Source organism: Eleutherodactylus coqui, chromosome 1 (genome assembly GCF_035609145.1).
Source record: "Eleutherodactylus coqui strain aEleCoq1 chromosome 1, aEleCoq1.hap1, whole genome shotgun sequence".
NCBI lineage: Eukaryota > Metazoa > Chordata > Amphibia > Anura > Eleutherodactylidae > Eleutherodactylus > Eleutherodactylus coqui.
In genome coordinates this window covers 125,556,740-125,584,733 of record NC_089837.1, presented here as the reverse complement: position 1 = coordinate 125,584,733, position 27,994 = coordinate 125,556,740, and the positions used below count along the sequence as shown (strand labels likewise).

The following is a 27,994-nucleotide window of genomic DNA, read 5'->3' as shown; positions in this document are numbered from 1 at the left end:
TACATCTGTGTATAGATATGTTGGCCCTTAACGTTTCTCTCGGCTCAACGTATCCCAGCGTGGGGGGAGTGAGATGACACAGGGCTCTAATAAAATAGATAACACACATGAATGCCGGACATTGGGCATCAGTCACCCATAGGCTCCTCTGTTAAAGGGATTTTCTGTGACTTTACTAATCTATTATCAGGCTAAGGCATGAGTAGTTGATCAGCCAAGGCCCATCTCTTTGAGTCTCTGCCGATCAGCTGAAGTCGGGCGAGCTGTCATTACGGACAGAGCCGGAAGCAGACAGCTCTGTCCGTATTGCAGTGGCTCAGGTTGGTATTGCAGAGATGAATTCAATGGGAGCTGCATCTACAATATCACCCCAGGTTTCAACACATCAATCCTCTCATGACCCTTCAGATTAGGCCTTATTCACAATGCATGTCTATATTGTGCCTGGAAAGGTCAAACGTAAAAGAAAACTAAATGCTGTTTGATGTTCATGGATGCCCAACCGTACATGGGCTATTGTACATGTATACGTGTACGTATGTATAATATATATAACTATAAGATGTAATGCAAAGCATTGAGCCTGTTTGCACAGAATCAACATATTACACATGTAGCATTATTCACCTGTAGCGCCATCTGTAGACGTGCTCTCATATAGCTCACAGTCAATGGGAAAAACATCTGCTTACCTGATAGGTGTAATTTTGTAAAATACGTCATATGGTATCTGCCGAAATTCTATTTTTTTTTACGTAGAGTTAAAATAATTTTATAAAGTCTCTGTTCATTCTAGAAATGCTGCCCCTCCTGACATCAAACTGCCAGTAGACATCGTGAAAGATGCCTGGGATGATGACGATGATGAGAAATTCACCGAATCCGCTTATGGACTAAGTAGAGTAAATGCATCCTTGGATCGACGGCTTAAAGAAGAGCTGCAGGATAAAACGACCGATTATAGATACCTTGAAATGCAGGTGACTGTTTTATACTCATTTCCTAACAAAATCCCCATTTTCTAACTTAAAGAGGGTTTCTGCACAGAATGTAAAATCTGCTATGTACTAGTAAATGGGAAATCCATGCTTATGTCTTTACAGGTATTGGCATTTTTCTGATCAGTTGTAGTAGCCATTGTTGTAGAATGGACCACATCTAGTGAAGCCATGTTGGTTGTCACTTTTCGAATTGGTTTCTAATGATCAACTAAGTCAGCATATTTAATCCATGACGGTTTTCAGTATTTTTTTTCTTGTTTTCAACAGAGATTCCGTGAAAAGTTACCTTCGTACAGTATGAAAGAGGTAAGCAATGGGATCAATGTTGTTCCTTTCCTACTAAGTTATGTCTAGAAAAATGTGCTTAACTGCTGATGATGAGATGGAGAAGACTAGCATGGCTTGACCACCGTTGGCTTGATTTTTCTCGTAAGTGTAAATTGTTGTAGAAACGTTATAATATTAACCCCTTCCTATCCTTTAACGTGCATTCACATCCTGGACATTAATGCAAAATGCTGTATATTTCTGGCATAATGATGGTTCAGGGGCTGAGTCCACACAGCAGCAAATGTCAACTATCACATAAAACTGCCACTGTGTTGCAATGGCTGGGTTTGTGACTAGCTCCAATCACAGTTGTTTAACTCCTTGGATGTCATGGTCCGTAGTAGCCAGTGGGGATTCCTGGAGTTAGACCTCCAAGGAGCTTGTATTGATGACCTATCCTAGTTCCCAGATAACCCTTAATGAACACAATTGCAAACCTATTTAGATTAAAAAAAACTCCATAAGTAATATTTAAAACTGCGCTTTTTGGTTTTAGTTGGTTCTGCGATATTGTTCTCATACAAACTGATTTAGCTCACCTTCAGGAGGGGTATAGCTGGTTGGAGGAGCTAACACTTTTTCAGCTTGGTGTCCGCCTCCTAGTGGCAGAGCTATACCCAAGGTTTCCTGTGTCCTGCAATGAATGTGACGAAAAATGGATTTTATAGTAAGTGACAAAGATCCCGTTTTACCAGTGTGTAGCAGACATTACTCAGATTCATGCTGTTTTGGCCAATAGCACAGTTCTCTCTCCTTCTGTATAACAGGCACAGTATGGGCACATGGCTATCTGCTATACATCCACAAATCACTGTAATGTATATAAGGCTCTGTTCTGGATTACATTTGTTTTCTTCTGAATTTCAGGAAATCATTAAAATGGTAGAGCGCAATCAGGTGACGGTCATTAGTGGAGAGACTGGCTGCGGAAAGACTACACAAGTCACCCAGTTTATTCTAGACGATTATATCAACAGAGGAAAAGGCTCTGCTTGTCACATTGTGTGCACTCAGCCCAGGAGAATCAGCGCAATTTCGGTACGCTACTTTGATACAATGCTTGTACTGCTAATCTACTCAGAGTTTTCCTTAACGGAGTATGATGGTAAAGGGAATGTGTCAAGTATTTAATTTTAGTGTAATTGGATTTAAGCCTATAGATGATAAAATATTTAATTTAAATATTTTATTGTTGCAGCTATTTTTTATTTATAAAGCTTTCCGCCATGGCAGCCATATTGGAGACATACTTCCGATATTTCCCATATAGTACAGGAAGCTGTGTGCACTTTATGGCAGCTGAATGAATTGGCAAAGAGATGTCATAGCTTGTCACAGTCCCCAGGAAGTGGGGTACAGACCCCTCCCTCAAAAACCACAGGAGACGCATTCTACTAATCCTCGTATTTTTTTTTTTTCATTTAGGTAGCAGAACGTGTAGCTGCAGAGCGGGCTGAACCGTGTGGCGAGGGGCACAGTACGGGCTACCAAATACGCCTTCAATGGTATATGGTGTACAATGTTTTTTTAGTGTTGCAGTGTTACCCTGTACTTAAGCAAATCTCTTCAAAGTATCCCGAAGACTATGTTCATGTGATTGAGTGACTTTGGCTGCAGCAGCCTGTGGCGTCCCGTGCAGCGGCGGCACTGAACGCAGCAGAAAGCCGGGCGAGCTGAGTATAACCTTGCCCTTTAGACATGTGCAACCAGTTAATTTGAAAATTGCCTAACTTGGGAACTCCTTTAAATATAATTAAAGGTTTTCTTATTACAGCGTGATTATTATTTTTTATAAATTATTATTTTATAGATGTGGTGCAAAGCATGTGAGACCGTTTTCTGGCATAATCTGCCCCAGTAAACTGGTGAAATTTCAATAGTAAATCTGCCTCAAAGGACTGTCCTTTTTCTTTATGGAAGATGCACAGACCTCTATTAGGGCATACCCAAATTATTACTCAGTAGGCACCATTCCGAAACTGCATTGTGGCCTTGGACTGCCAAGATTACCCAGTCAGTTTTTGATTGCTCTACTGGAGCTGAAATGGACAAGGCAGCGCTGTCAATACCAACCACACAATTTGCTGCTGATCACATGTGCATGACTTGTGACCTCGCAATCAGTAGTGACATACATGTACATCATTTTGCAAATAACAGAGAGAACCTTCTGCAATCTTATAGTTTAAAAAACTACCGTATATTCCGGCGTATAAGATGACCTTTTAACCCCCAGAAATCTGCTCTGCAGTCGGGGGTCGTCTTATACGCAATGCATACAGTGTCCCCCAAAAAAAAAATCAATACCCACCTCCCACGGCGCTGCTGCAGGCTGTCGCTCCTTAGTGCACGCCGGCAGAGCATTGCTTTCTGCAAGCGGGGCTTGAATGCCGGGCCTCCAGAAAGCTAATGCTCTGATTGGCTAACTTAGTCTGGCGTTAGCCAATCACAGTCATTCATGATGTCATTCACGCCTCGCTTGCAGAATGCAATGCTCTGCCAGCGTGCACGAGGGAGTGACAGCCTGCAGCAGCGCTGCCGGAGGTGAGTATTGATTTTTTTTTTTTTTCACACTGTATTCCCAGCATATAAGATGAAAAGTCTGGGGTCGTCTTATACGCCCCATCGTCTTATATGCCGGAAAATGCGGTACTGTTTTCTGTGTACGATGAACATTCTGCACATTTTGGTTGTGGGAGGAAGAAGCTACCGTGATAGAAAGCAGCAAAACTTCACATAATTGTCAACAATGAGTCAATGACCGTGACCGCTTCTTTGTGCTACGAATGTACTGTATATTTTGTTGCCTTTATCATTAAGTGCATTTTTCAGACTTTTTGTAATTCTTTTTTCTTCTTCTTTTAAAGTCAGTTGCCACGGAAACAAGGCTCTATTTTGTACTGTACAACAGGCATAGTCCTGCAGTGGCTTCAGTCGGATCAGTAAGTGCTCTTCACAGTGTATGAATTCTGAAGGATAATCTCCATTCATTTAAGCAGTATCCAGGCATTTGTTTTTCCCTCTTACAGCCAGTTGACTAGCGTCAGCCATATTGTGTTAGATGAGGTCCACGAGAGGAACCTGCAATCTGATATGCTTATGGCAGTAGTCAAAGATCTCCTGAAGTGTCGTCCAGATCTGAAGGTCATGTTGATGAGTGCCACACTCAATGCGGAGAAGTTTTCTCAATATTTTGGTTAGTTCTCAATATTTTGGTTAGTTCTCAATATTTTGGTTAGTTCCCAATACGTTTTCTAAGTCTCCTCACTCACCTCTTTTGGTCCTCTCCCTAAGGAGTGATGTTACCCTTCCCGATGAACATCTAATATTCTGTTGGTTGACCGTTCTCTTAGGCCTCTTTCAAACGGGTGATGCAATATCTCAATATGATCATTTTTTTATTTAGGCCCCCTGCAACCAGTTTTAATTTTGCAGATAGTCAAATTATAATGGTTCTCACAAACAAGTAGAATTCTACCTTGAGGGACCCCTGTACATGATGTCCAGAGTATTGCACATGTGAATAGCTTGAAATTAATCAAGCCTCTTTAGGAGCAATGGTGGGAGAAAAGAAAATTTTGATCACAGAATGGTAGAGTTGGAAGGGACCTCCAGGGTCATCGGGTCCAACCCCCTGCTCAGTGCAGGATCACTAAATCATCCCAGACAGATGTCTGTCCAGTCTTTGTTTGAACACTTCCATTGAAAGAGAACTCATCACCTCCCGTGGCAACCCGTGCCACTCATTGATCACCCTCACTGACTTAGAACATGATTTGAAATGCATACAAATGAATGACTCTGTAGTAATTATGAGCTCTTAGTGTTATATGCAAGCGCTCATATCCATAGAAATACATGACTGGTTCGTAATAGTTACATTAGTAAAACTTTGGTCTAGATCGTGGGTAATTCATTAGGGATATTGTATCTAATCTTGTATTTGCTGTGAATGGCTTTTCATCTTCTGTTTAAGTGGGATAAAAGAATTCTGCCTCTTCTCCCATACAGAAGGCTGTCCCATGCTGCATATTCCTGGGTTAACATTCCCTGTCAAAGAATATCTCTTGGAGGATGTATATGAGATGGTAAAGTAAGTATGATGAAGTCAGTAGTGGTTCGTGTAAAAGTATGTTTAACCCCTTAGTGGTGAAGCTTGTTTGTGCCTTTAGTGGCATGCCCGCAAAATCTCTGGGGCTTGCTGAACTGATTATGCCGTTAAACCCTGAAAGATTTCCGTGAACAGCTCTAGTGCTGAAATGTGCAGAGTACTGAGCTGTCATCTGAAATCTTCCGGGGCTTTTACTGCATATTCAGCGCAGCAAGCCCTGGAGATTTTCCTGCCATAATACCAATTGTCAAAGTAGTACAGTACTTTCAAATACTTGTGAGATTAAATTGCATTGTTGACTCATTTAAAAAACCTGCCCTGTGAGGCATGACATGGTCATAATAAACCTGCCACTGAAGGGCCAACTAATTTTTCAGTTTTTTTCATTGTTGCATTCTTAGAGCCATAACTATTTAATTATTCAGTTGACGTAGCCATATGAGGGCTTGCATTTTGCAGGGAAGTTGTATAGTTAATGGCATCATTTTTGGATACATATAATGTATTGTATTGCTTTTCTTAATTTTTTAAGGTTGATAAAAAAATTAATTCTGCTATTTTTTGGATTTCATTTTTACAGCGTTCAGTATACAAAATTAAATCATCTCTGGGTCAGCACAGTTCCTGCAATACCAAGCTTATACAGTTGTGTTTTTAATATCTTATCTGGTGAATAGCAGATAACTTATTTTTATGGTAAAATCCCTTTTTCAATGGGTTTTCTGTGATTTAAGGCCGTATTTACACTGCAGATAGCGAGTCACACCTGAAATTCTGGAGCGCAACGCGCAGAGTACACGGACACCCTGTCTGCGTGTTGTGTAGTAAACCGCACATTTGCATGTCGTACTCCTGTGTGAGGCGCACACGAAAATAAGTCATGCTGTGATTTTTCTATTGCCCGTGCAAATAGACTTTTTGTAAATAATGCATCTCACAACGTGCAAAACTCCTGCGATAAATAGGCTGTGTATATATGGCCTAAGAAGCACTGGGTGGGGATGGACTACAATAAGCACTAATTAAGCAACATTGCTTGTTAAATGGTCCCTTTTATTCCGCAAGTTCCTGCGGCAGGCAAATGCTGTTCACAGAAGGATCGCTGTTTAATCTAGTGATCAGCTGTATTGGTTTCAGTGAACTGCACATCGCCGCAGGGGCTTCTGGGACTTAGCCGACCATATAACAGATCTGCACGTTTTGGTTTTTTTTTTCTATACTTTTGCAATTCCCTACCCAGAAGTAAGTGTGTGTGTTTTTTTTTTTGTGTTTGTCTAAGTCTAAGAAAACCCCTTTTAATGAGTGCTGCTGCACTGACACAAATTACACATATGGGTGTATTAGTTGAATATTTGTTTTCTTCCATTTTCGTTAGATTTTCTCCCAAGGATTCTGACTGCAGACCGCGCACAAATAGACGTTTTATGCAGGGACGTACGACTCGTCCAGAAAAAGCTGAGAAAGAAGAGATTTACAGGGAACGCTTCCCAGGATATTTACGACAGCTTCAAGGACAGTGAGTGAGAGACTCTTTCCAAAGTCCTTAAAGCTTTAGCAGCACCTGGGTAATATGCAGTTTTGTTGACATCTTGGTGTGACCAAGGCTGTCTGGGCCTTATAGACTCTTTGTTTTTCCCTCTCACGGGTGAGAATGGGGCAGGCAATGAGATCACAACATGGTATCAGTAGTTACTGTTGCCACTATTGAACCAAGTGACCTCTGCCAACCAAGTATACACACTTCTCTTGTACACAATGAAAAAAGTGAAAATCAAGGATGCAAAATGGCTGGCAGCTATTTAGTCTCATATTTGCCTAGTGACGACTACAGCATAATAAAACTTTTTGGGCATCTCATTTAGCAGAACTGTCTAACAGTAAGATGTCCTTGTTGCCCATAGCAACCAACCACAGAGCAGCTTTCATTTTATCTCAGCAGTATGAGAAATGAAAGCTGTGCTCTTATTGGTTAACAAGGACTGTCTTACTGTTAGATGGTTTTGCTGAATGAAAATTTTGAGTTTTTGTATTTTCGTTTATATCAAATTTATTATCCGAGTGTCACTAAACGTGATTTGTGAGTGTTTCATATTGGGAAGATTATTTGTAGTAACTCTATATTAAAAATGCCAGCATTCACATGATACATTGCTCCAACTGTCAGGAATAGGCCTGCTGATGGCGTGCGCTGGATACACTTGTGAAAGTTGTCAGTTGTATTCTCTTGCTGTTACTTAGCCGGAGATTAGAGCTGCATTGGGGCCAAGGGAGCCGGAGCTGGTAGTGTCCCCAGACTACCGCCCTACGTGGCTGACTGGTGACGTCACCCGAGCGGCTGATGATACCCAAAAACACCTACGCGTTTTGGGGACAGACCTGTTCTTTCCTCAAGGCTGGGGTTTACACGGTTACCAGGCATCTGTGTGTATTCTTTTTGAGCAAAAACTATAATGAATCCTTACTTGTAGTTGCAAATGTGAAAAGTGTGTGGAATTGTCATATCAATAAGTGACAAGTCAGTTTTTTGCAACATATTGAAAGATTCGCACTGTATGAACTACGGCTTGCATTCCCATTGCTATCGATAGGATGCTGATTTTGTTGCAGAAATCGGTGTCTGAATCCGCATGAAATGTCTGTTGTGTGAAAATAAGCTCTGTATTAGGCCTCCTTCCCACGGACGGATTTCCGCCGCGTAATATGCGGCGAAAATCCGCCGCGTTGCCCGCAGCTATTAGGTTCTATTAAACCTAATAGCTCAATGCTCACAGTGCGGAATTCCACCCCGTGAAATCTCCCGTCCTCACCCGCAGCATGCTCTATTTGCCGCGGGTGTATGCGTGGCCGGCTTCCATTGCAGTCAATGGAAGCCGTCAGTTCACGCTATCTTCCCCTGTAGCACAGCGGAAGATAGTGTGAAATCGCCTCTCCGCCTACCGCCGCGTCATATGACGCTGTGGGCGTGTCTTGTGACGTGGCCGGCATGTCACATGACGCTGCGGCGCGTCACGCCGAAGCGTCATGCGGGACCCAGGACGCTGGATCCGCTGGTAAGTATGGGGTCTCTTGGGGGCGCCATGACGGGCTTCGCTGCGGAATATTCCGCGGTGGAGCCCGTCACGGCCGTGTGCAGCCGGCCGTAAAGTTAGAATGTTTGTGTGTTTTTTAGGATTAAATGTCCCTTTTCAACCAAATGAACATAAAATGAATCGCAGTTGACATTTCCCAATTTCCTGTAGATATTCCGAAAGTACAGTACGTGCCGTAGAATATACGGATGATGAAAAGGTTAACCTTGAACTGATTGTGGAGCTCATCCGGCATATTGTTTTGAAGAGAGAGGTGAGTCGGGGCACTTAAACTGAATGTTCCCATTGTTTTCTGTATTTCATCTATACAGGTCGTACATTGTTTCTTGATATATCTTTATAGTACACGGAGCACTAGACACCACTAGACACTGTTCAATCCGGCTCAAAACACATCATACGGTTTTATATCATTGCCGGATCTAGAATATACATGGTAGACCTTTTACCAAAAGTCAAAAACAGTGTTGTGCTGCAGGTAGTGCAGCTACTGCCATCCCAATCTTGTGTTTTACGTAATATATACAATGGGGGGAATAGGGCAGATAGGAATTATACTTTGGGTGGAGGGGGTAGCGCTACAGTGAACCAAATCCATGTTTTAGATTATGCTTGGATATCTCATTAAAGTGGTAATCTTGATCTCATAAAGTGATGGCAGATTTCCAGGATATCAACCTGTGGAAGCCCCAACGATCCAGAGATTGAAGGGCCAGAGAAGTGATTTTAGCTGCGCATTGCCATGCCACCCAGTTTGTTAAATAACGCTGAAACATGGTCAATGTTTAGGGTGTTGTGTTTAGCTCGTCTATATCATTGGGGAATACAAGAATGACCTTGGGTATAACTGCTGCCACTAGGAGGCGGACACTGTCCAAAAAGAGTGTTAGCTCCTTCTACCAGCTGTACCCCTCCTGCGAACACCAATCTAACCAGTTTTAGTTTAGTGTCTAGGAGGAAAATTTCTTTCAGTTTTTGTTAAATTTCCTATCTCCCTTGTTTTGGAGGGGAGTTGAGGACTAGCACCAGACCCGCTGTGTTATTGTGCTCTCTCCCTCTCTTCACTACCTGCAGCGGTTGGAACTTTTCAAAATACTAATGACCACCTGTCTGTGAGTGATGAGTGACTGTGGGAGTTATATGTGATGTCACGGTCATGTGATCAGTCACCAGGGGGATCTGAGCTCCACCCCTAAACACATGACTGTGATGTCATCACAGGTCCTTCATCCTTGTGCACTAAATGAGGGATTTTGGGCATATAGAATGCAATAGCTTACTATTCGCATGGAAATGTTTTGACCAATCAAAATACTAACAACCACCTGTCTGTGAGTGATGAGTGACCAAGTGACTGTATGAGTTACATGTGATGATGTCATCGCCATGGGATCAGTTACATGGGCTCTGAGCTCCACCCCTGATCACATGACAGTGACGTCATCACATGTCCTTCATCTTCAAAAAGGGAATATAATGCAATAGCTTACTGATTGCAGGGAAATATTTTGACCAACTCCAATCCCTTCCACTATATTTTTCAATTTGTCATTAATTTCTCTCTATTCATGGACTGTTGCAAAACTGTTGGACTATTGTTTTCTTTATAATGTTACAAGATTTTTAATTTGCATATTGTAATTTTATTTTGGTGTTCCAGGATGGTGCAATCTTAGTTTTCCTTCCAGGGTGGGATACCATTAGCACACTAAATGACTTACTGATGGCACAAGTCATGTTTAAGTCTGGTAAGTGTACTTTTGGTATATATGAAGTAAGAGAAACGTGTCAAAGATTCTGTATAATATTCTGAATAATTTCTTACAGACCGGTTTATTATCATCCCTTTACATTCATTGATGCCAACTGTAAATCAAACGCAGGTAGGTCATGGACCCGAGAGCTTATCAAATGGCTTCCTGCAAACTTGAATATTGTTTCAGTTACTTAGATACAAAGGGGATTTCTGCCGTTAAAAAAAATTGTACCAAGTGGAATAACAAGACTCATTTGCATATTGTATCCCCCTCCTGTAATTTGTTTACTTGGCTGCAGACGATTGCTGACCATGGCAAGAGACTACTGAGGCTATTGATTGACTATCACTTGGCTATATAGGCACATCACTGCTGTTGCCAAGTAAACAAACTAATGGGAGAGCATACGAACAGCAGCATTGGAGCCGCAGTTGATTTAACTGGTGATTACTGGGTCTTATTTTATCCTCACCACCCTTCGGGCAATTTTCTGTCATCTCGGGAAACCCCTTTAACTTGTTAGAAAATTTCCCATTCGTCTACTTTCATGGCTGTATCATTGGGGGACACAACAGAGACCTTGGGTATAGCTCCTGCCACGAGGAGTGACCAAGCTAAGGAAGAGTTGACTCCTCTTACCAGCTATTCCCTTCCTGTAGCAGTTTTAGCTTTGTGTCCATAGGAGGCAGACCTTCCTACTGCAGGTCTTCTTCAAGATCTTGGGGTTCCTTAGACTTTTTGGCTCCCTTTTCTGTGAGTTATGTTTTTGGTTACACAAGGTGACAGAATCCCCCTACTACCCTACTGAGGTGAGACTTGAGGGTAGTTACAAACTTTCCTGCTGCTTCCCTACCTCCCAAAGGCAATGTGGCACAGCAAAGCACTAATGCTTCTGTGACCCGCCAGCGAAGATCCTCTGGATTCCCCTCCCCCAGCATAGGGAGGCGAGATGCAGCTGAGGATCAGGCTGGAGTTGATTCCACAGCATGTGGTCCTTCCTCTCCAGGAATGGTAAGTATGGGGCCCCCATATTCCTGTCCCTTCCTATCCCTACTCCTAGGCTCTTCCTCCATGCGACTGGATGGCTTGCAGGCCCCATGATTGCTCAGATTGCTTCTGGTCACCACAACAACGCAGTGTCTTATTGACTTCCAAGCCACTTTGATCGTCTCTGCTTCTAGCTTGCCAGTTTTTTTTTTCGGTTGCCTTTCCTTCTGACCTGACCATGTAGGGATCCTTTGGCTGCATGCTCAATCGATTTGCTTTGACACTTTCGGTGCCTCCTCTGCCTGCTGTCCTTGTTTAGTTACAAGGAAGAGTCGTTCCCTTTGCATTTGCGTGCGAATGCAGTCGCCATTGATAGGCATTTGAATTCTGCCTTCCTCCGATTTGTCGTAACACGCATTCAGGAGTGGGATTAGCGCTACTAGTGATTGATCCCTCTCCAGTTTCCTGCGCCTCTCATCCTAGGTGTCATTTTCTGTTGCTCCTCTGTTCCACAGGTTGGGAGGACTTCCTGGACCCAGATAGGACCTGCCCTAGGCATCTCCTTGCAACACTAGCTCTCAGCCTTTACATTGTACACACGTTGCATGTAGGCAAACTTTCTCCTGCACATACAGCAACAATGTCTGATTCTAGGAGGGGGAAGGGAGACACCCAGTCATCAGAGCACAGCCATACTTTGCATTCTCCCGCTGTTGCACCAAATTTTCATCATGGCAACAGGAGCCCTTCTGCATGAACAGCCTGCCTTCCAGACCAGACAATGAACCAGTCCCAAGGTCATTCATCGACGTGCCCCTACAGGACCCTGAAACTGAATGCGCGAGCTCTTTGTGGCGGTTGTGGACCTCACAAAAGCTTCCAGATCAATTGTAGAGATACTGAGCAGGATATCCAGCCAGAACCCAACTGGAGGATCTGATGCTGATGAATCGTTTCTACCAGAACACACGAGTGGCAGGATCTTCAAACGCCAACGGTCCTCAAGGTCAGTTGGTCATATGCAGTCAGCTCCTTCCTCTGCCTCGCCTTCACTCGCAGCATCCCACTCACTCTCCTCTAGGGACATTTCTTTTCCCGAGGGCAAAATACTAGTTTCTGACTCTCCCTTAGAGGAGGAACAGACTTCCAAAGTCCCCACTATGGTAGACACTCTCATAGAGGCAGTTACAGAGATGCTCCATGTGCAAGACCACGATTTCTCTACCACCGCAGGCTCCTTCTTATCCTAGACGTTTGTATAAAATATTCCTTTTCACGTGGAATTTGAGGAGGTTGTGACTAAAAAATGATCAAAACCAGATAAACGTTTCTCAAGCCTGAGCGTTTGGACATTATGTATTCGTTCCCTGAGGAATCAATTACAAAGTGGGCCTCTTCACAATAGGTGGTTGCTCCAGTGTCTCGCCTCTCCAAACACACTACCCTGCCCTCTGGCAGATGCATCATCCTTCAAGGACCAGCATAATAGATGGCTGGAGTCTTTTGGCAAGTCGATTTTTGAGACGACCGGGTCAGTCCTTTGTTCGCTCTTTGCCTCATTATGGGTCAGTGGAAACGCATTTGAATTTGCAAAATAACTGTGCCGAGAAGTCTTCTCTGGTGCCCCATAGGAGGAATTGGCTGAACTAGCTCTTCAGTTCTCATAGGCAAGCAGATTTCTCTGCAAGGCTTCCCTAGATGCCGCCAGGCTACTAACTCCTTTCTCCGTGTTTGCCATGGAAATCCACTTCACTTTGTGGCTAAAGAGTTGGTCTGCAGACCTAACTTCCAAAAAGTCTCTTATAGGACTTTCCTTTACAGGAACTCAACTCTTTGGCAACTGCCTAGACAAAATAATTTCTGAGGTGACAGGTGGAAAAAGGTCTCCTGCAATACAGGTCCAATAGTCAGTACACTGCTAAGAAGAAAAGGCCTGCCTTCTTCTTAGCAGGCCTTCAACAGCCTTCAGAATCATGCCAATCCCCTCAGGATCTCAAATATACCAATCCTTCAAACCATGCTCTTCGTCAAGCGACCAAACCCTCCTTTGCATGAAGGGTGACCCCCACCTGCGGTTATCCGCAGGACGTCACCTGCTATTCAGGGATGATGTGGGTTGCCACACATCCAAGACTCATGGGTATGTGAGAACTTCTATTTGGGATATGAAACAGATTTTCATTCTGTTCCCCAGAGTGCTTTTTTGCTTCATCCCGCAGTATAACTATACTCTCCCAGTACCTTTCTAACCATTTAAGACTTGCTCGATCCAAGGCGTCATCATCTGTTCCTTTTCATTACCGTTTTACCGGATTTTACTGCCACCTGTTTGTGGTCGCCAAAAAGGACTGATCAATTCACCTTATCCTGGATCTGAAGCTCCTTAACCGCTATATTGAAGTAAGTCACATTCGGATGGTATCCATCCAGGCAGTGTTACCTTCTATGGACCTGTGTCTATGATCGATGGACATTAAAGATGCCTATCTCCACATCCCGGTTTGCCAGTCCTACCAGCGCTTGCTTTGGTTCGCAGTCCAATTTTAATGATGTTAGATTGTAATTGCTTCGCCTTGTTTATTGTTACATCCAAATGACTTTGCTGATTTTTAATTTTTTTTTAAGTAATCGGGTCTTTGTTTTTTTGATTTAGAGGTCCAAATCTCCTGCATAGACATAGATGTAAAATGCAATATAAGAGTACGTTCACATGTAGCAGAATTGGTGTGCATATTCTGCAGTAAAAACTGTCAGGAATCTGCACCAAAAATCCGCAACATGTGAACGTACCCTAACATATGTACCCAATGTAGGCTACTTGCAGTCATCCCTAGGGGAGCCTTACTTCATGCTGTTATACAGTGAACTTAATAACCAGCATGCACTGAGTTTGTGTTGATAAGGATGGATTCACACGAACGTATATCGGCTCGGTTTTCACGCCGAGCTGATATACGTCGCCTCATCTGCAGGGGGCGGAGGATGGAAGAGCCAGGAGCAGGAGATGAGCTCCCGCCCCCTCTCTGCTTCCTCTCCACCCTCTCTCCCCGCCCCTCTGCACTATTTGCAATAAAAGGAGGCGGGACAGGGGTGGGGCTAAGTTCCCCGAATTAGCCCCACCCCCGTCCCGCATCTCCCCATTGCAAATAGTGCAGAGGGGCGGAGAGGAGGCAGAGAGGGGGCGGGAGCTCAGTTCCTGCTCCTGGCTCTTCCATACTCCCCCCCCCCCCCCCCCCGCAGATGAGGATGACGTATATCGGCTCGGCGTGAAAACCGAGCCGATATACGTTCGTGTGAATGCAGCCTAACAATGTATTATGTTATGAAGAAGGCACAACTAAAGAATATTTTTACCAGGTTTTCAAGACTCCCCCTCCTGGAGTCCGAAAAATTGTAATAGCAACCAACATAGCAGAGACAAGGTAAGCGGCAGTATGAAAATAAGATTTACAGTGCAATACATGTTGGTATTTCTCACATTCCATCATAGTTTTGTGGTACTTTGTTATGCAACTTTACAGACCAAGTGTGTGTGTGTAATTATGTATGTGTAATATATACTCTAGAAGGAGTTGTCATTTTGCTGCAAAACCTGGCATGCAGATACAGCTCAGGCAGATATGCATGGATCGACAAATTGCCATTACCTGGGCCGTTCTGACCAGACTGTTAGGAGGTTTTGGGACCAGCGAATGTGTGAGGCTATGCACACAAGGTGACCAGGCTCAGGACACCCTCAACAGACCACCAGTAGGAAGGATCTTCTGATCATACAAGAAGCAGAGCAGCTCCAACTGTTTCATTGTCCGCTATCTAGAGACAGGTTGAGCCCTTGTTACAAGCCCCTGTGTCTGTCTGAACCATTTCCAGGCACTTGGCTGAAGGACTTCTTGGCCTTATAGTGCTCCTTACATGTACTGCCTTTGACGCCCACCCACTGACGCCTCTGTTTGCACTGGTGTAGCGAAGAATGAAACTTTTGCGGGCTGTAGACTTCACACCCTTCTAGAGTGAAATGGTCAACACTAGGCAGGAAGGGCAAGGAAACTGTAGCACGGACTTTCAGGGTATGTTCAGATGGCGAAATCTGCTTCAGATGTTTCAGCGCAGATTTCACTGCACAATCCAAGGCAGAAATCCACAGCTGAGCTGCACATTTCTATCGTGGATTTAGGCCTTTTCAATGGAAAAATCTCATGCGGATTTCCTAAAGCGTATTTGGCATGGAATCCATGACAAGAAGTGGAAGGTTCACTGCTATGGTTTTCCACTTGAGGATTCCAGGGACAAAAAGCATATTTGCATTGTATAGATTACGTTGTGGATTCCCACAAAGATAGAATTAGGATTGGCCATAATTTTAGGTCATCAATCCTATATACAATCCAACCATCAACAGCAACTTGGCAGATCAGGGATATAAATGATAAAGTAAATTGTGAAGTAAACCAGAAAAGTGTGTCCAAACTACAAGCTTAACTCTTTCTGAAGTTTGTAAACCTGATTGATAGAAGAGGTTGACATCAAACTTTTCAGGTGAAATTTTCCTTATGTGTAATGTGCAGTTTAAGCTGTGGGGAAGAGGAGGGATCATCTTAGTCTCTCTGTGTGCCTATGCAGGAGGAGGACGGGGCACAATAGGGGCAGACATGTAACCAATCAGAAAATAACTGTCTTTCTATAGACTGATTTTTGACTATGTGATAATGTTATGTTCCTGTGTCTTTCAGTATTACCATAGATGACGTGGTACATGTCATAGATGGAGGCAAATTAAAGGAAACAAACTACGACACACAAAATAATATCCGAACCATGACAGCAGAATGGGTCAGCCATGCCAATGCCAAGCAGAGAAAAGGACGTGCTGGCAGGTAAGGGTTTCGTGCAGCACCTTTTTCTGCTGTTTATGCCCAAAGTGACTCAGAGGCCATCACATCCTTCATTTCCTAATGTGCTGATGGTACTTCAGCCATTGTAGTAAAATTGCTCTTAATTCATGGGACTTCCAAGGTCCACAGTGGGATTTGTGTCAATGCACTACGTCCCCTTCTTCCTGGTGTTGGAAGTAGGCTCTGCATAATATCTTGAGGTTTGTTCCACTGGGATCGTCATCTAGGTTTCTTTCTGTACCCTTCTGTCCTTCAATTACTGGACTTAGTTCATTCTCTCCTCTAAGCCACTCGAAGCAACCAGCAGCATTGGCCTACCTAGTAACCAGAGATGCACTCACAAAAAAACGATACAGACAAAGCCATGTGGTTTCTTTATCAGCGGCATCAAGCATGCTAAGCGATTTAAGTAACACGTTCTACTAGCCAGGCTTTCTTCATCCAATAGCAGACAGCCTGGGAGAAAGCAAGAATTTGGTATAACTTACCGTAAAATCTCTTTCTCTTTTTGTTCATTAGTGGACACAGCAAAGACCGTGGGTTTACCTTCTGCCACTAAGAGGCGACACTAAGCAAAAAGTGTTAACTCCTCCCACTAGCTATACCCCTCCTGCAGGCATAAGCTAGCTCAGTTTGTATGCAAGCAGTAGGAGCAGCCAGTAGGATACGACATTAGTTAATAAATCACAATACATAAGAACCGTAACTTATTCTAACCCATGTGCAACCGCACAGATAACACTCCAACAAAGAGTACATGTTACAGTCGTAATACCAGACTGGGTGGGTGCTGTGTCCCCCAGTGAACAAGGCGAGAAAGAGATTTTACGGTAAGTTATACCAAAATCTTGTTTTCTCGTCTATATCATTGGGGGACACAGCAAAGACCTTGGGACGTTCTAGAGCAGCACCCAAGAGAGTGTGAGAAGATAATAAGCCACAGATGTAAAGCCGCGTAATCAGCTCCTCAACCATAACGGAACATGAAAGGGTCTGCGTAACGGTCCCATCTGCCCACCGGGAGAAAATTCCCGACGAGGAGCTACCTGTCCAGGTAATATGTGCCGTAACACAGCCTGAAGGTATTGTGTCCCTGGCACAAACATCCTGTACGGCTGTGAAGCAGCGCGAGTGCGAGGAGACCACTTGGAAAACCACAAACGGAACTTGTGTTGTCAGGAGTACCGGCAGAGATCGGAGACAGAAGTCTCCATTAACGCGTGGTCACGATACCACGGGTAGAGAGGCTAACCTGCAACTGGTCGATAACCGCTTCTTTCAATGACAGAGATTCCCCCCGCTAGCGTCCCCTGCATGGACAGCAGACGAGTAGCCAAAGCGATCTGCACGCGCAGTCAGTAGCATTGGCAATGGAGCTGAAACTACAAAGAGCTGGGGCCTTCTAGCTGTTGAACGGCGGGGTCCCTTGAGATCCAGACTGTTAACCCTCCGCTAGGTAGGCTGTTGTTAATGACAGCCCCACTGAAGAAGGGTTTGTAGTAAGAGGAGATATACCCTGCTGGATGTAATCTCGTACTGTAGCGAGAGCATAGCTCTGGCCGGCCCCTGTCCGTGTTGTCCTGGACTCGGACACTGCGGTATAGCTGGCTGCAGTGAACTGCAGGAGGGGCAACAGGGGAGCTACAGACAGACAAGGCTAACCCGGCCCAGAGCAGACATGAGGGACGATGAGTCCAGAGACTCCCTGTGCAAGTACTCTTTCCCTATGGAAGGTACTAAAGGTCTGCTGGCAACCAGTTTGAACACTTTTGTCAGTAAGACGAGATTTTCTCTGCTGGAAGTAATCTCATATCGTAGCGAGAGCGCACATAGAATGTGTCTCTGGCCGCCCCTGACTGCGTGTCATCCTGGACTCTGACACTGCGGTACAGCTGGCTGCAGGGAACTGCAGGAGGGGCAACGGGAGCTACCAACAGATGAGGCTCAACCCGGCCCGGAGCAGACATGAGGGGCGATGTTACTGCAGAATGCCTGTGCACAGTACTCTTTCTCTATGGAAGGTACCACAGGTCTCAGCAAGCCCGGAGAATGCTGACAATTAGTCCAAACCTGTCGTCCATAAGACGAGAGCACACTTCATTTGTGGCTGGGGCCGGCCCAGCCGCCATCCTGTACTCGGACACTGCGCAAAGGATGGCCGTAGAGATAGTAGTAGGGGGGCTAGCTCAACCCAAGGCTGGAATTCCGCTGAGGTTGATTGGGCAGGGAAATAGGCAAGACTATGGCACATAGGAATAGGGCACATTGCCATTAGGGCAGTGGGGAGCGTGAGCTGCACATGGAGAGGCCAGCAGGCCTCGCATCCTTCAGACCCAGCCCCTGTCCCACAGGGCCCTTCGTGTGCAGAAAAACTTGCCGTGCTGGTGATGAGACCGTGTTAGTCAAGCGGTCCTGTCCGTGGCTATTTAGCTGCATGGTGACAAGCATACAAAGAAAAAAATGCCCGGCGGCATAGCCATATGTCGCCTGACAACACATACCAAGCTGTGCGACCACATTGTAGAGAAATGGCTATAGAAAATGCCCGCTCGAGGGCTTCACAGACCAAGATCGCACCGTGGCTGACCATCATAATGCCGCCCAACGGCTGAAAATCATAACGACGCCCAGCGGCTGACCATAAGAACGCCGCCCAGTGGCTGACCATAATAACGTGGCTGGACAGCACGCCACGCAATGGCTAACCAATAGCGCCACACAACGGCTAACCAATAAAGCTGCACAGCGGCTAAACAATAAGGCTGCACCGCGACTGTCCCTCCGGACACAGCAGGCCCCCGTTGCCACTACACATCCCTGCCTTGTGGCAAACCTGCCACTCAGTGGCACCAGGGTCTGGGCGTGCTCCGACGTCACAGCGACGGAGAAAGTGTGCGCCGGCATCACAGACTGGCTGCTCGCACTGGCAAAAGGAAGATGCATCTCACCAGCAAGTTATGGCCACACAAAAGGCACCTCTGCGCCGGCATCCCAGGCTGAACTCTCGCTGAGAGGAGGAACAGCGCGAGCGCCAGCATCGAGTTTTCGTGCTTTCCGGCATGGACCACGCGGAGGTAACTTGGTACGCCGCATGACAGTCAGCCTGGGCAGACACATGGCGCTGGAAGGACAGTCCCCACGCCGTGTGGCGGTAACACATGCCGCAGCGAGGCAAAAACAATCAGTCAAAAAACACTGCAGTGCAGAACATAGCCTAAGGGCAGAGGGGATATTCCACTTCTCCCTGCGCTGCGCTGATGGCAGCAAGGTGGGGAGGGACTATGGTAATACTCACCTAATCCTGTTTACTCACCTATCTTCGCCCCTCTCTGCTTTGGCTTCCCTGGGCACCAGCAGGGTCACGGCTTCAGGTACCTCCTTGGATCTGAGAGGTCGCTGGAAGTGGGGGGGAGTAGTCGGGAACCGCCGGTGCTGTTTGTCTTCTTGGAGGAGCGGGTAACAGTGCTGTCTGGTGCAGCACTGTTCACCCCCTCCCCACTTGGGGACGATTCGGGATGTTAGCTCATCCCCGATGCCCAGCTAGAAGGGAGAAAAGAAAATTTTAAAAAACAGTAGACCTGCAGAACAGGAAGGTCTGCCTCCTTCACACACTAAGCAAAAAACTGAGCTAGCTCATGCCTGCAGGAGAGGTATAGCTAGTTGGAGGAGTTAACACTTTTTATGCTTAGTGTCACCTCCTAGTGGTTGAAGCTATACCCAAGGTCTTTGCTATGTCCCCCAATGATACAGACGAGAAAGAGCTTTTTTGACCAGCGCCAATCAGGAGCAGGCAGACGGAGGATCTGGATCAACTCTTGAGTCCAGAGCAAGGGACCTGCTATTCTGGAGAGGATCAAACTGACATTTTTTTTTCAGCATTCATTCAACCATAACCGGTTTACCTTTTTTGTCAGTATCAAACTAGTGAATGTGCAGTATTTTTCTATTTTGGCTTTTCTCGCCTGTTCTTCGGTAATCCAGTGATATAAGCTGTAATATTATTACACTCCAGGCCCCATCTCTGGTACTCTAGTGATATAACCTGTAGCAGGTGACCCTGCTCCCGGAAAACAGGAGGATACACTCATATATACATTCATAGTCAAGGATGTCATTTGGTAGTCATTGCATTCATTTCTAAGATAAAACGTTTTAATCGACGAGTCAGAAAAAATCCTGTACCCCCTCGATGGCTTATGTACACATTTTGTAGTGAGTTGGGTCTATAGAAGATGTTATATTATCGTCGCTTGACACTGATCAGTACATAGTTAATACAGGGCATAGTCATAGAGGGGATGGGGCAGTTATGGGAAACTATTGTGCAGTACAGGACCACTTTGGGAAACCACTTAAGCTGGGTTTCCATTTAGCAGTTATGTTAAGCTTTCATTTCGCGGACAGACACAGTTGTGCACTTTTTTCACACGTCCAGCATCCGTTGCTGCACTGAAGAATGCTGCATGCAACAGTTTTCTGTCCAGCTTTGGGAGATATCCAACATCAAAACTGATGCGCCGGATGCCATGCAGCTTCTGGAACAGGCATATCGGCCAAACAAGTGTTTCTGCGGCTTCATCAAGTGACGTTCTCCATTCTGGTCAGAGAATTTGCACAAATCATGTTCTATTAAATGCTAATCGCATAAATGGCTCATATCACCCAATCTGCTGTTAAGATTGCAAAGTCGACGGTATTATCCTCCACTAGTATAAAGTGAATCCCCCATTTTGTTTGATCGTTTGCTTAGAAAGATGTTAGAACTAACACAATTTACACAATTATATACGCTTGACCTAATTTGTCCCTCGAATAGAAGATGGGGAACAAAAAGTGGTTGCCAATAGAATTGTACAGGTCTATCAGATGCTTCCCAGTGGTATAATGTCCTCGTGGTTTTTTGTTTTTGTTTTTTTGTATGTTTTTAGCAGATTTTATGTTCCTTTTCTTGCAGAGTAAAACCTGGATACTGCTATCATCTATACAACAAACTGAGGGAAAGTCTGCTGGATGACTACCAGCTGCCAGAAATTGTAAGGACCCCGCTGGAAGAACTCTGCCTTCATATCAAGGTATGTCTGATTATGACTTGTTGTATTGGTTTATGTTTTTGGCATTCAGCATCATGTAATGACTTCTATTTGCTTAGATTCTAAATCTAGGAGGTATCGCCACTTTCCTTAGCAAAGTAATGGACCCACCCTTAAGGGCAGCGATAATCCTGGCAATAACTCATCTTATGGAAATGGTAAGTACTGAGGTTGAGTCGGTCACAAATTATTTTATATACATACTGCAGGAATGTGCTGGGACACGTGTAAGCCCCATTCACATCTGTGCTGGAGGCTCCGCTCAGAGCCTCTAGTTGCAGATCCAGCATGAAATATCGGATGAAATAGCGCAGTGTGCTGTGCCATCTGCAACGTCATTGATGCACCACAGAAACCTTAGCGTAGGTGTGATCCACGGCGCGCAGATTTTCAATTCAGATATCCCCAACAGATGCACTGCGAATCATCTTAAAAATGAATTCTTTTAATGGCTTGCAGGTCATTGTGGATTGTGTGTTTTCATCTCCCATAGAGATGAATGGAGCCACATGCGTGATAAAATGGAGCATGTTGCGATTTTAGACCTACATAGGGCATCGGCAAAGCACCTAAAAATCAAATCCACAGGGTTAATTTCAGTTGCAGACGCCCCATTGTTTACTATGGGCGGCTAGAGCTGCGGATCTCCCGCACGGATTTAATAAATCAAATCCGCACATAGACATTAGGCCTTAGACATTCTGAAAAAGGATGCAGATACTTTGTATTGGTGAGCTTGATGATTTCAGAGGGTTAGGCCGACACCCTGTTGTGTAGAACGGCCCCTCAAATGACATGTCTTTAGGAGAGTAAACGATGTGGCTTGCATATTGGATTTCACCATCCTTATGTTCCTGCAGGCTTGTACCCTCCCCAATTTCCTTAATCAGAAACAATTAGCAACATTGAGGTCCTTCATCACTCCCCCCCCCACTTGCCTTGTTATATGATGAATAGGTTAACTTTTGCTTCCTTTCCTGGACTTTTTATTTCAAAGCCGTCTGGTCAATAAATTCTGCATTATGTTCCCTGACAGAATGCACTTGATAGACATGAGGAATTGACACCACTTGGCTTCCACTTGGCACGCTTGCCTGTGGAGCCACATATTGGCAAGATGATCCTCTTTGGTGCTCTCTTCTGCTGTTTGGATCCAGTCTTAACAGTTGCAGCAAGTCTCAGCTTTAAAGACCCATTTGTCATTCCTTTGGTAAGTTCTTAGCATTATTTTATCAGACTCTTTAATATGAGCCCCAACCGATAAGCAGAGCTTGTAGAATCCTAGACTGGTAGAGTTCGAAGGGACCTTCATCGGGTCCAACACCCTGCTCAGTGCAGGATTTAGTAGATCATCCCAGACAGATTTGAAGATGAAAGTAGACCCCCACCAATGGCGCTGCTATATGAGGAACCAATATTGGAAGCTCCTGACATCATCTGATTATGTCTAACCCAATTTATTGAACAGTCAGGGTAAATGATACTGTGCAACACATTTCAGCCCTCACATAGGTATTACCGCAAGTCTCAGCTTTAAAGAATAATTTTGTTATTCCTTTGGTAAGTTCTAATCATTATTTTACCAGACTGTTTAATATGAGCCACGACTAATGAGCAGAACTTGTCATGGTAGCTCAGATCCTTAGGCTGGGTTCACATGGGGCGGATTCCCGACGGAAATCCCGCGGTTTGGCCGCAGCGAAAGACCACGTGATTTTCGCCGGGAGAACCGCTGCTTCAAAACCCGCGGCGGTTTTGAAGCGGCCAGGCCGCTCGCTCTTCCACTGCGGACGGCAATCCCATAGAGGAGAGTGCGGCCGCAGTGGAAAAAAAATATGAACATGCTGCGGTCGGCAAATCCGCACCGCAGCGGCGGCTTCTGCCGGCTTAGGCGCAGCAGATTTGCCGTCACATGGCTAGTTAATCCCAGGATTAGCGACCACATGCGGATTTGCCGCGGCGAAATTCCACACGGAATTTCCGCAGCAAATCCGCCCCGTGTGAACCCAGCCTTACACTTGCTCATCTTAATGAACTTCAACACATGAACTTCAAGAACTGTCTGTTCATTTAAAGGGGTTGTCCCGCGCCGAAACAGGTTTTTTTTTTTTTCAACCCCCCCCCATCCCCCCGTTCGGCACGAGACAACCCCGATGCAGGGACTTAAAAAAAAAACAGCACAGCGCTTACCTGAATCCCCGCGCTCCGGTGACTTCTATACTTACCGGTTGAAGATGGCCGCCGGGATCTTCTTCCTCCGTGGACCGCAGCTCTTCTGTGCGGTCCATTGCCGATTCCAGCCTCCTGATTGGCTGGAATCGGCACGTGACGGGGCGGAGCTACACGGAGCCCCATTGAGAAGAGAAGAAGACCCAGACTGCGCAAGCGCGTCTAATTTGGCCATTAGACGGCGAAAATTAGACGGCTCCATGGAAACGAGGACGCTAGCAACGGAGCAGGTAAGTGAAAAACTTTTTATAACTTCTGTATGGCTCATATTTAATGCACAATGCACAATGTACATTACAAAGTGCATTATTATGGCCATACAGAAGTGTATACCCCCACTTGCTGCCGCGGGACAACCCCTTTAAGGTCTAATATATCCCAATCCTTCAGAGTCCAGTCTGACGATGCCATTCCTGCAGATGGCTAAAACTCTGCCCATCCGCTATGGGCAATGACTGGAAAATGTTGCTAATAAGGTGGCATTATATTTTGCAAAACCTTTGGCCATTGGCTGCCGCTGGTGGGTGAGATTTCAGCAGCATGCAAGACGGTACCCTTCCAGGTGCCATTGCAGGAGACAATGCTAATTGTTTCATCTGTAGGGTTCATTCACATGTAGCTGATGTGCTGCGGATTTTGATGCAGATCTGCAGCACATTTCACCCCTTTCAATTGAAAGGGTACAATCTGCTGCAGATCTGTAATAAAATCTGCAGCATGTTGGCTACATGTGTGCTGACTAGTGTCTATTTATCTTGTATCTTGAAATAGGTCTTAAATGGGTTATTCCCACCTCAGAAAATTATGGCTGGGGTAATGGCGGCCAGGAGTAAATGGAAGTTACAGAACTGGCATAGCACAGCCAACTCAGCTGTTTCCTTAATCAACCTTATTCCCATCTCCGTTTTAGTTGGCTGCGATAAGAAATAATCCTTTAATGTTTGATTTTGACTGCAATGTATGCTTACATGTATTTTATCTTTTTCTTTAAGGGAAAGGAGAAATTGGCAGATATGAAAAGAAAGGAGTTGTCACAAAATACTAAAAGTGACCATCTGACTGCCCTAAATGCATTCCAGGTGAGGGTGGTTAGAGAGCCTCTGGCTGTGATACCATAATGCAGCTATAGGTACAACGCCATTTTGTTAGTCCCCATAGGGGACTTTAATTTGCAATCATTTGATCGCATATACAGTATAATGAAAGACTACGGTATTGCATTATACAAAGTCTGGTCCTTCCTTTCTAACGCTTGGGTACAGGTCCCTCCTGAATCCCCCTCACGCTCATCATCCTACAACTTTAAGTCTTACCTCTTCCATTCGTTCACTACGTCTTTCCATTGCCCCTTTCCTTGCTTGGGTCATTTGAAGAACACTGCAGTAATGGTCTACCTAGTCAATCCGAAAAGAACCTGTAACACCAGGGTCATGCCAGAGTTAGCCAGCATCCAGCAGAGGATTGAGTCCCACGTGGCAGCTCTCTTGGCTTGCTATATTTCAGGAGTGGACAACTAGATGGTCAAGATCTGCATTTGAGATCGGACCAGCTCAGAGAGCGAGCTCCTCTCCACTTGAGAAGTAGGAAGTCCTTTTTAACATTTGATTCTACCATAATCTTGGCTTGCGTAGGCCACTAGCAAAGGGAAGATGAACCTGTATTTTTGCTGCTTTCCTTTTTCCTGCCTGTTCTTCAGCCTGCTTGAAGGTTGACTACTCTACCATCTCTTTCTTCTCAGATATCGGGTATCCTCTGCAAGGCATGGCTCATACCTTCTAGTCTGCAGCTTTTCTTGAGACCTTAATCTGAGCAGTGATGTTTTTCAGGAAGCTGCTTGCACACATAATCCACATGGCCTCCTCTCCTACTTTAAAGTTGTTCCATTTTCTTCCATGTACTGATGCACTATTCTCCTGTCTGCCTTCATCTGGTTTTCAGCAGGGCAAACTTGCTGAAGGCCAATGGTGTCACCCCCTCTGGTAGATGCCATTCCACTAGAGTGTTTCTTTGTTAGTCGACAAGGGCTTCGGCCATCCTGGCGCTAAGGACACTTCCAAGGGGGCACATTTTTTATAAGTTCTACTTAATGAATTTCTTCCTGGTAACGTGAGTGGGCAGGTGCCAACATACTGACCGTACTCACCTTCTCTTTTACCCACCCCATGGGAACTGCTTTAGAACATCCCATTCAGTCTTTTCTGAATGTTACACGGTACAATCGTTTTCTTTACGGTCTGTATTATTTGACGCTCCACCCGATCTCCTTTTCATTTCCTGTGTTCTCTGTTTCACATTTCATCTTCTGCACCATTGCTGGGTTAGTAGGGTTACATGTACTATGCCGAAAACTGAATCGGGACAGAAACCTGGACAGATCTGTAGAGTTTAATATGAGAGATGCAGACTTCTTTGATCTCCATTTCACATGGTTTCTTTTCTTGTAAATCTATAAATCCAGATAGAAAAGTGTTGTCCTCTGTTGCTAGTTATCGCTATCACATAAGCACAAGTTGTCACAATGGGCATCGTTCAGCTTCAGCACGCTCTCCACACTGCAGGCATGATGTTATAGAGCAGGAGGAGTTGAGCAGATTGCTATACAGCTTATGGGGAAAGATTCAGTAGAACTTGTATTTTATTCATGTAAGCATCTGCACATTCAGAGCTGAACCGTCCAATGGGCGGAGCTATCATTGATTGACAGCTGTCACATAAGTATAGTCAGACGGATTGTTGTCTGTTACTAATAGCTCCGCCCACAGGACCTCTAAACTCAGAATGTGCAGAGGCTCAAATGAATAAAACACAAGTTACACTGAATCTTTTCCCATAAACTATATATCTATCTGCTCAGCTCCTCCTGCTCTATAACATCAAGCCTGCAGTTTAGAGAGCATGCTTCAGCTGACAGGCTCCCTTTAAGGATTAGAAGGGAATGGATTGTCTTCCTTGGTTTCCTTTCTGATTATGGAATTTATTTTTATAATTTATAGACTTTTAACTGTGTGCCTGTATTTTTTTTTTTAGGGCTGGGAAAGTGCAAAAAAGTGGGGTCCAAGAGCGGAAAGGGAGTACTGCTGGGATCACTTCTTGTCCAGTAATACCCTCAAGGTAATCTCATGTGCAGGCTCCGGGCAGTGGAGATTCCATACACATTCTTTGTATGCCTTGCATTTTTGGTGCATTGCTTTAAAGATCCCTTTGTTCCTCAGATGTTGGGAGACATGAAAGGACAGTTTGCTGAGCATCTGCTAGGAGCCGGCTTTGTGAGCAGCAGCAGCCCGAAAGATCCTAAATCCAACATCAATTCAGGTAGAACATGAATATCAGGTGGCCTAGCCTTTGGGGGTGTTCTTCTTGCATGCTCGGTTCACACATGTGCCCGTCTTTTCCGTTGTTCAACTCAGTCATAGGACTCCAAGGGGAAAATTAATGGAAGCGCCGGGCATGGCACTTCTCTAATGCAGACTGGGCCCGACAAAACCCATGGACTGCAATAGGGTCTGCCACTCTTCTGGCATTTTGTTACTCAACTGTTCTGCTATTCTACCTCTAGGTAATGAGAAACTCATTAAGGCTGTGTTATGTGCTGGATTGTATCCAAAAGTGGCCAAGATTCGTATGAACCACAAGAAAAATAAAACATCGTGAGTAAATATTATCAAACAGTGTATAAACGTCAGCCGTTTAATAGAAATAGCGAGAATATCCCCTCCCTTGTTTGGATTTGTACTACTTGGAAGGTCCCTTTTTGTAAAGTTGTCTCATGAAGACAATTCCTTACAGTTCAAGCCGGCTGGTCCAACTTCCAAAACCCTCAGAGATCATCAGCGGGAAAATATAGCTGGCCTTACAAATGATGGCTTATGTGTCACATGTCAGACATTGCAAAAAGGGAGATGGAAGAATACCTCTGCAGCACCATCTCAGAGGAGGAGCACGAATGGCCTTATAGGTCTCCTCACTCACTCACCTTCTAGGAGAAAACATAGCGTTCCGGACCCATGTCGGACATTCATATGTGTCATTGATGATACATTTACGGTTATCGCAATTACAATACAAGTCCATTATCCATAAGAGAATTCTAAGGTGATGTCCCTTAAATGGAGACTTATATCAACAGATATGGATATTAAACTCCGAATCGACACCAAAGCACTGTACAAATACGGATAAAGAGGGGATTTAGTTGGGTACTTTATTTTTTGTTCTAATTAGGCAAACCCGTTTAATCTTGAGCACTACTTTATAACTACTAACTTATAAAGGATTTGCTTTAGAAGTGTGAATGTTATTAGCAGAGTTTTTTTTTAAGTGGCTTTTTATTTCCATCCTAAAATGTCCCTTTTCATAATGTAATGTGTCTCCCATAGGGTGAAGGTCTATACAAAAGCGGATGGCAAGGTCTCCATTCACCCCAAATCTGTCAACGTAGAAGAGACCGAATTTCACCACCACTGGCTGGTCTACCACCTAAAAATGAAGACTAGCAGTGTAAGCTCATT

The 27,994-nt window shown here is 44.8% G+C and overlaps 1 protein-coding gene across 1 annotated transcript in view; it reads left to right on the top strand.

Annotated features, from left to right (window-relative positions):
* The window catches only part of DHX36 (DEAH-box helicase 36), a 40,818-nt gene that overhangs the window by 3,590 nt on the left and 9,234 nt on the right, over positions 1 to 27,994 (top strand). Inside the window, exons 3-23 of the mRNA XM_066600122.1 lie at positions 797 to 980; positions 1,269 to 1,307; positions 2,199 to 2,369; positions 2,757 to 2,836; positions 4,199 to 4,273; positions 4,361 to 4,527; positions 5,343 to 5,424; positions 6,818 to 6,958; positions 8,682 to 8,784; positions 10,192 to 10,279; positions 10,359 to 10,414; positions 14,633 to 14,697; positions 16,006 to 16,149; positions 21,122 to 21,239; positions 21,317 to 21,415; positions 22,294 to 22,467; positions 24,479 to 24,565; positions 26,514 to 26,597; positions 26,699 to 26,798; positions 27,043 to 27,133; positions 27,863 to 27,983. Of these exons, the coding sequence (XP_066456219.1) occupies positions 797 to 980; positions 1,269 to 1,307; positions 2,199 to 2,369; positions 2,757 to 2,836; positions 4,199 to 4,273; positions 4,361 to 4,527; positions 5,343 to 5,424; positions 6,818 to 6,958; positions 8,682 to 8,784; positions 10,192 to 10,279; positions 10,359 to 10,414; positions 14,633 to 14,697; positions 16,006 to 16,149; positions 21,122 to 21,239; positions 21,317 to 21,415; positions 22,294 to 22,467; positions 24,479 to 24,565; positions 26,514 to 26,597; positions 26,699 to 26,798; positions 27,043 to 27,133; positions 27,863 to 27,983 (2,269 nt within the window). The remainder of the gene's footprint in view (positions 1 to 796; positions 981 to 1,268; positions 1,308 to 2,198; positions 2,370 to 2,756; positions 2,837 to 4,198; positions 4,274 to 4,360; positions 4,528 to 5,342; positions 5,425 to 6,817; positions 6,959 to 8,681; positions 8,785 to 10,191; positions 10,280 to 10,358; positions 10,415 to 14,632; positions 14,698 to 16,005; positions 16,150 to 21,121; positions 21,240 to 21,316; positions 21,416 to 22,293; positions 22,468 to 24,478; positions 24,566 to 26,513; positions 26,598 to 26,698; positions 26,799 to 27,042; positions 27,134 to 27,862; positions 27,984 to 27,994) is intronic.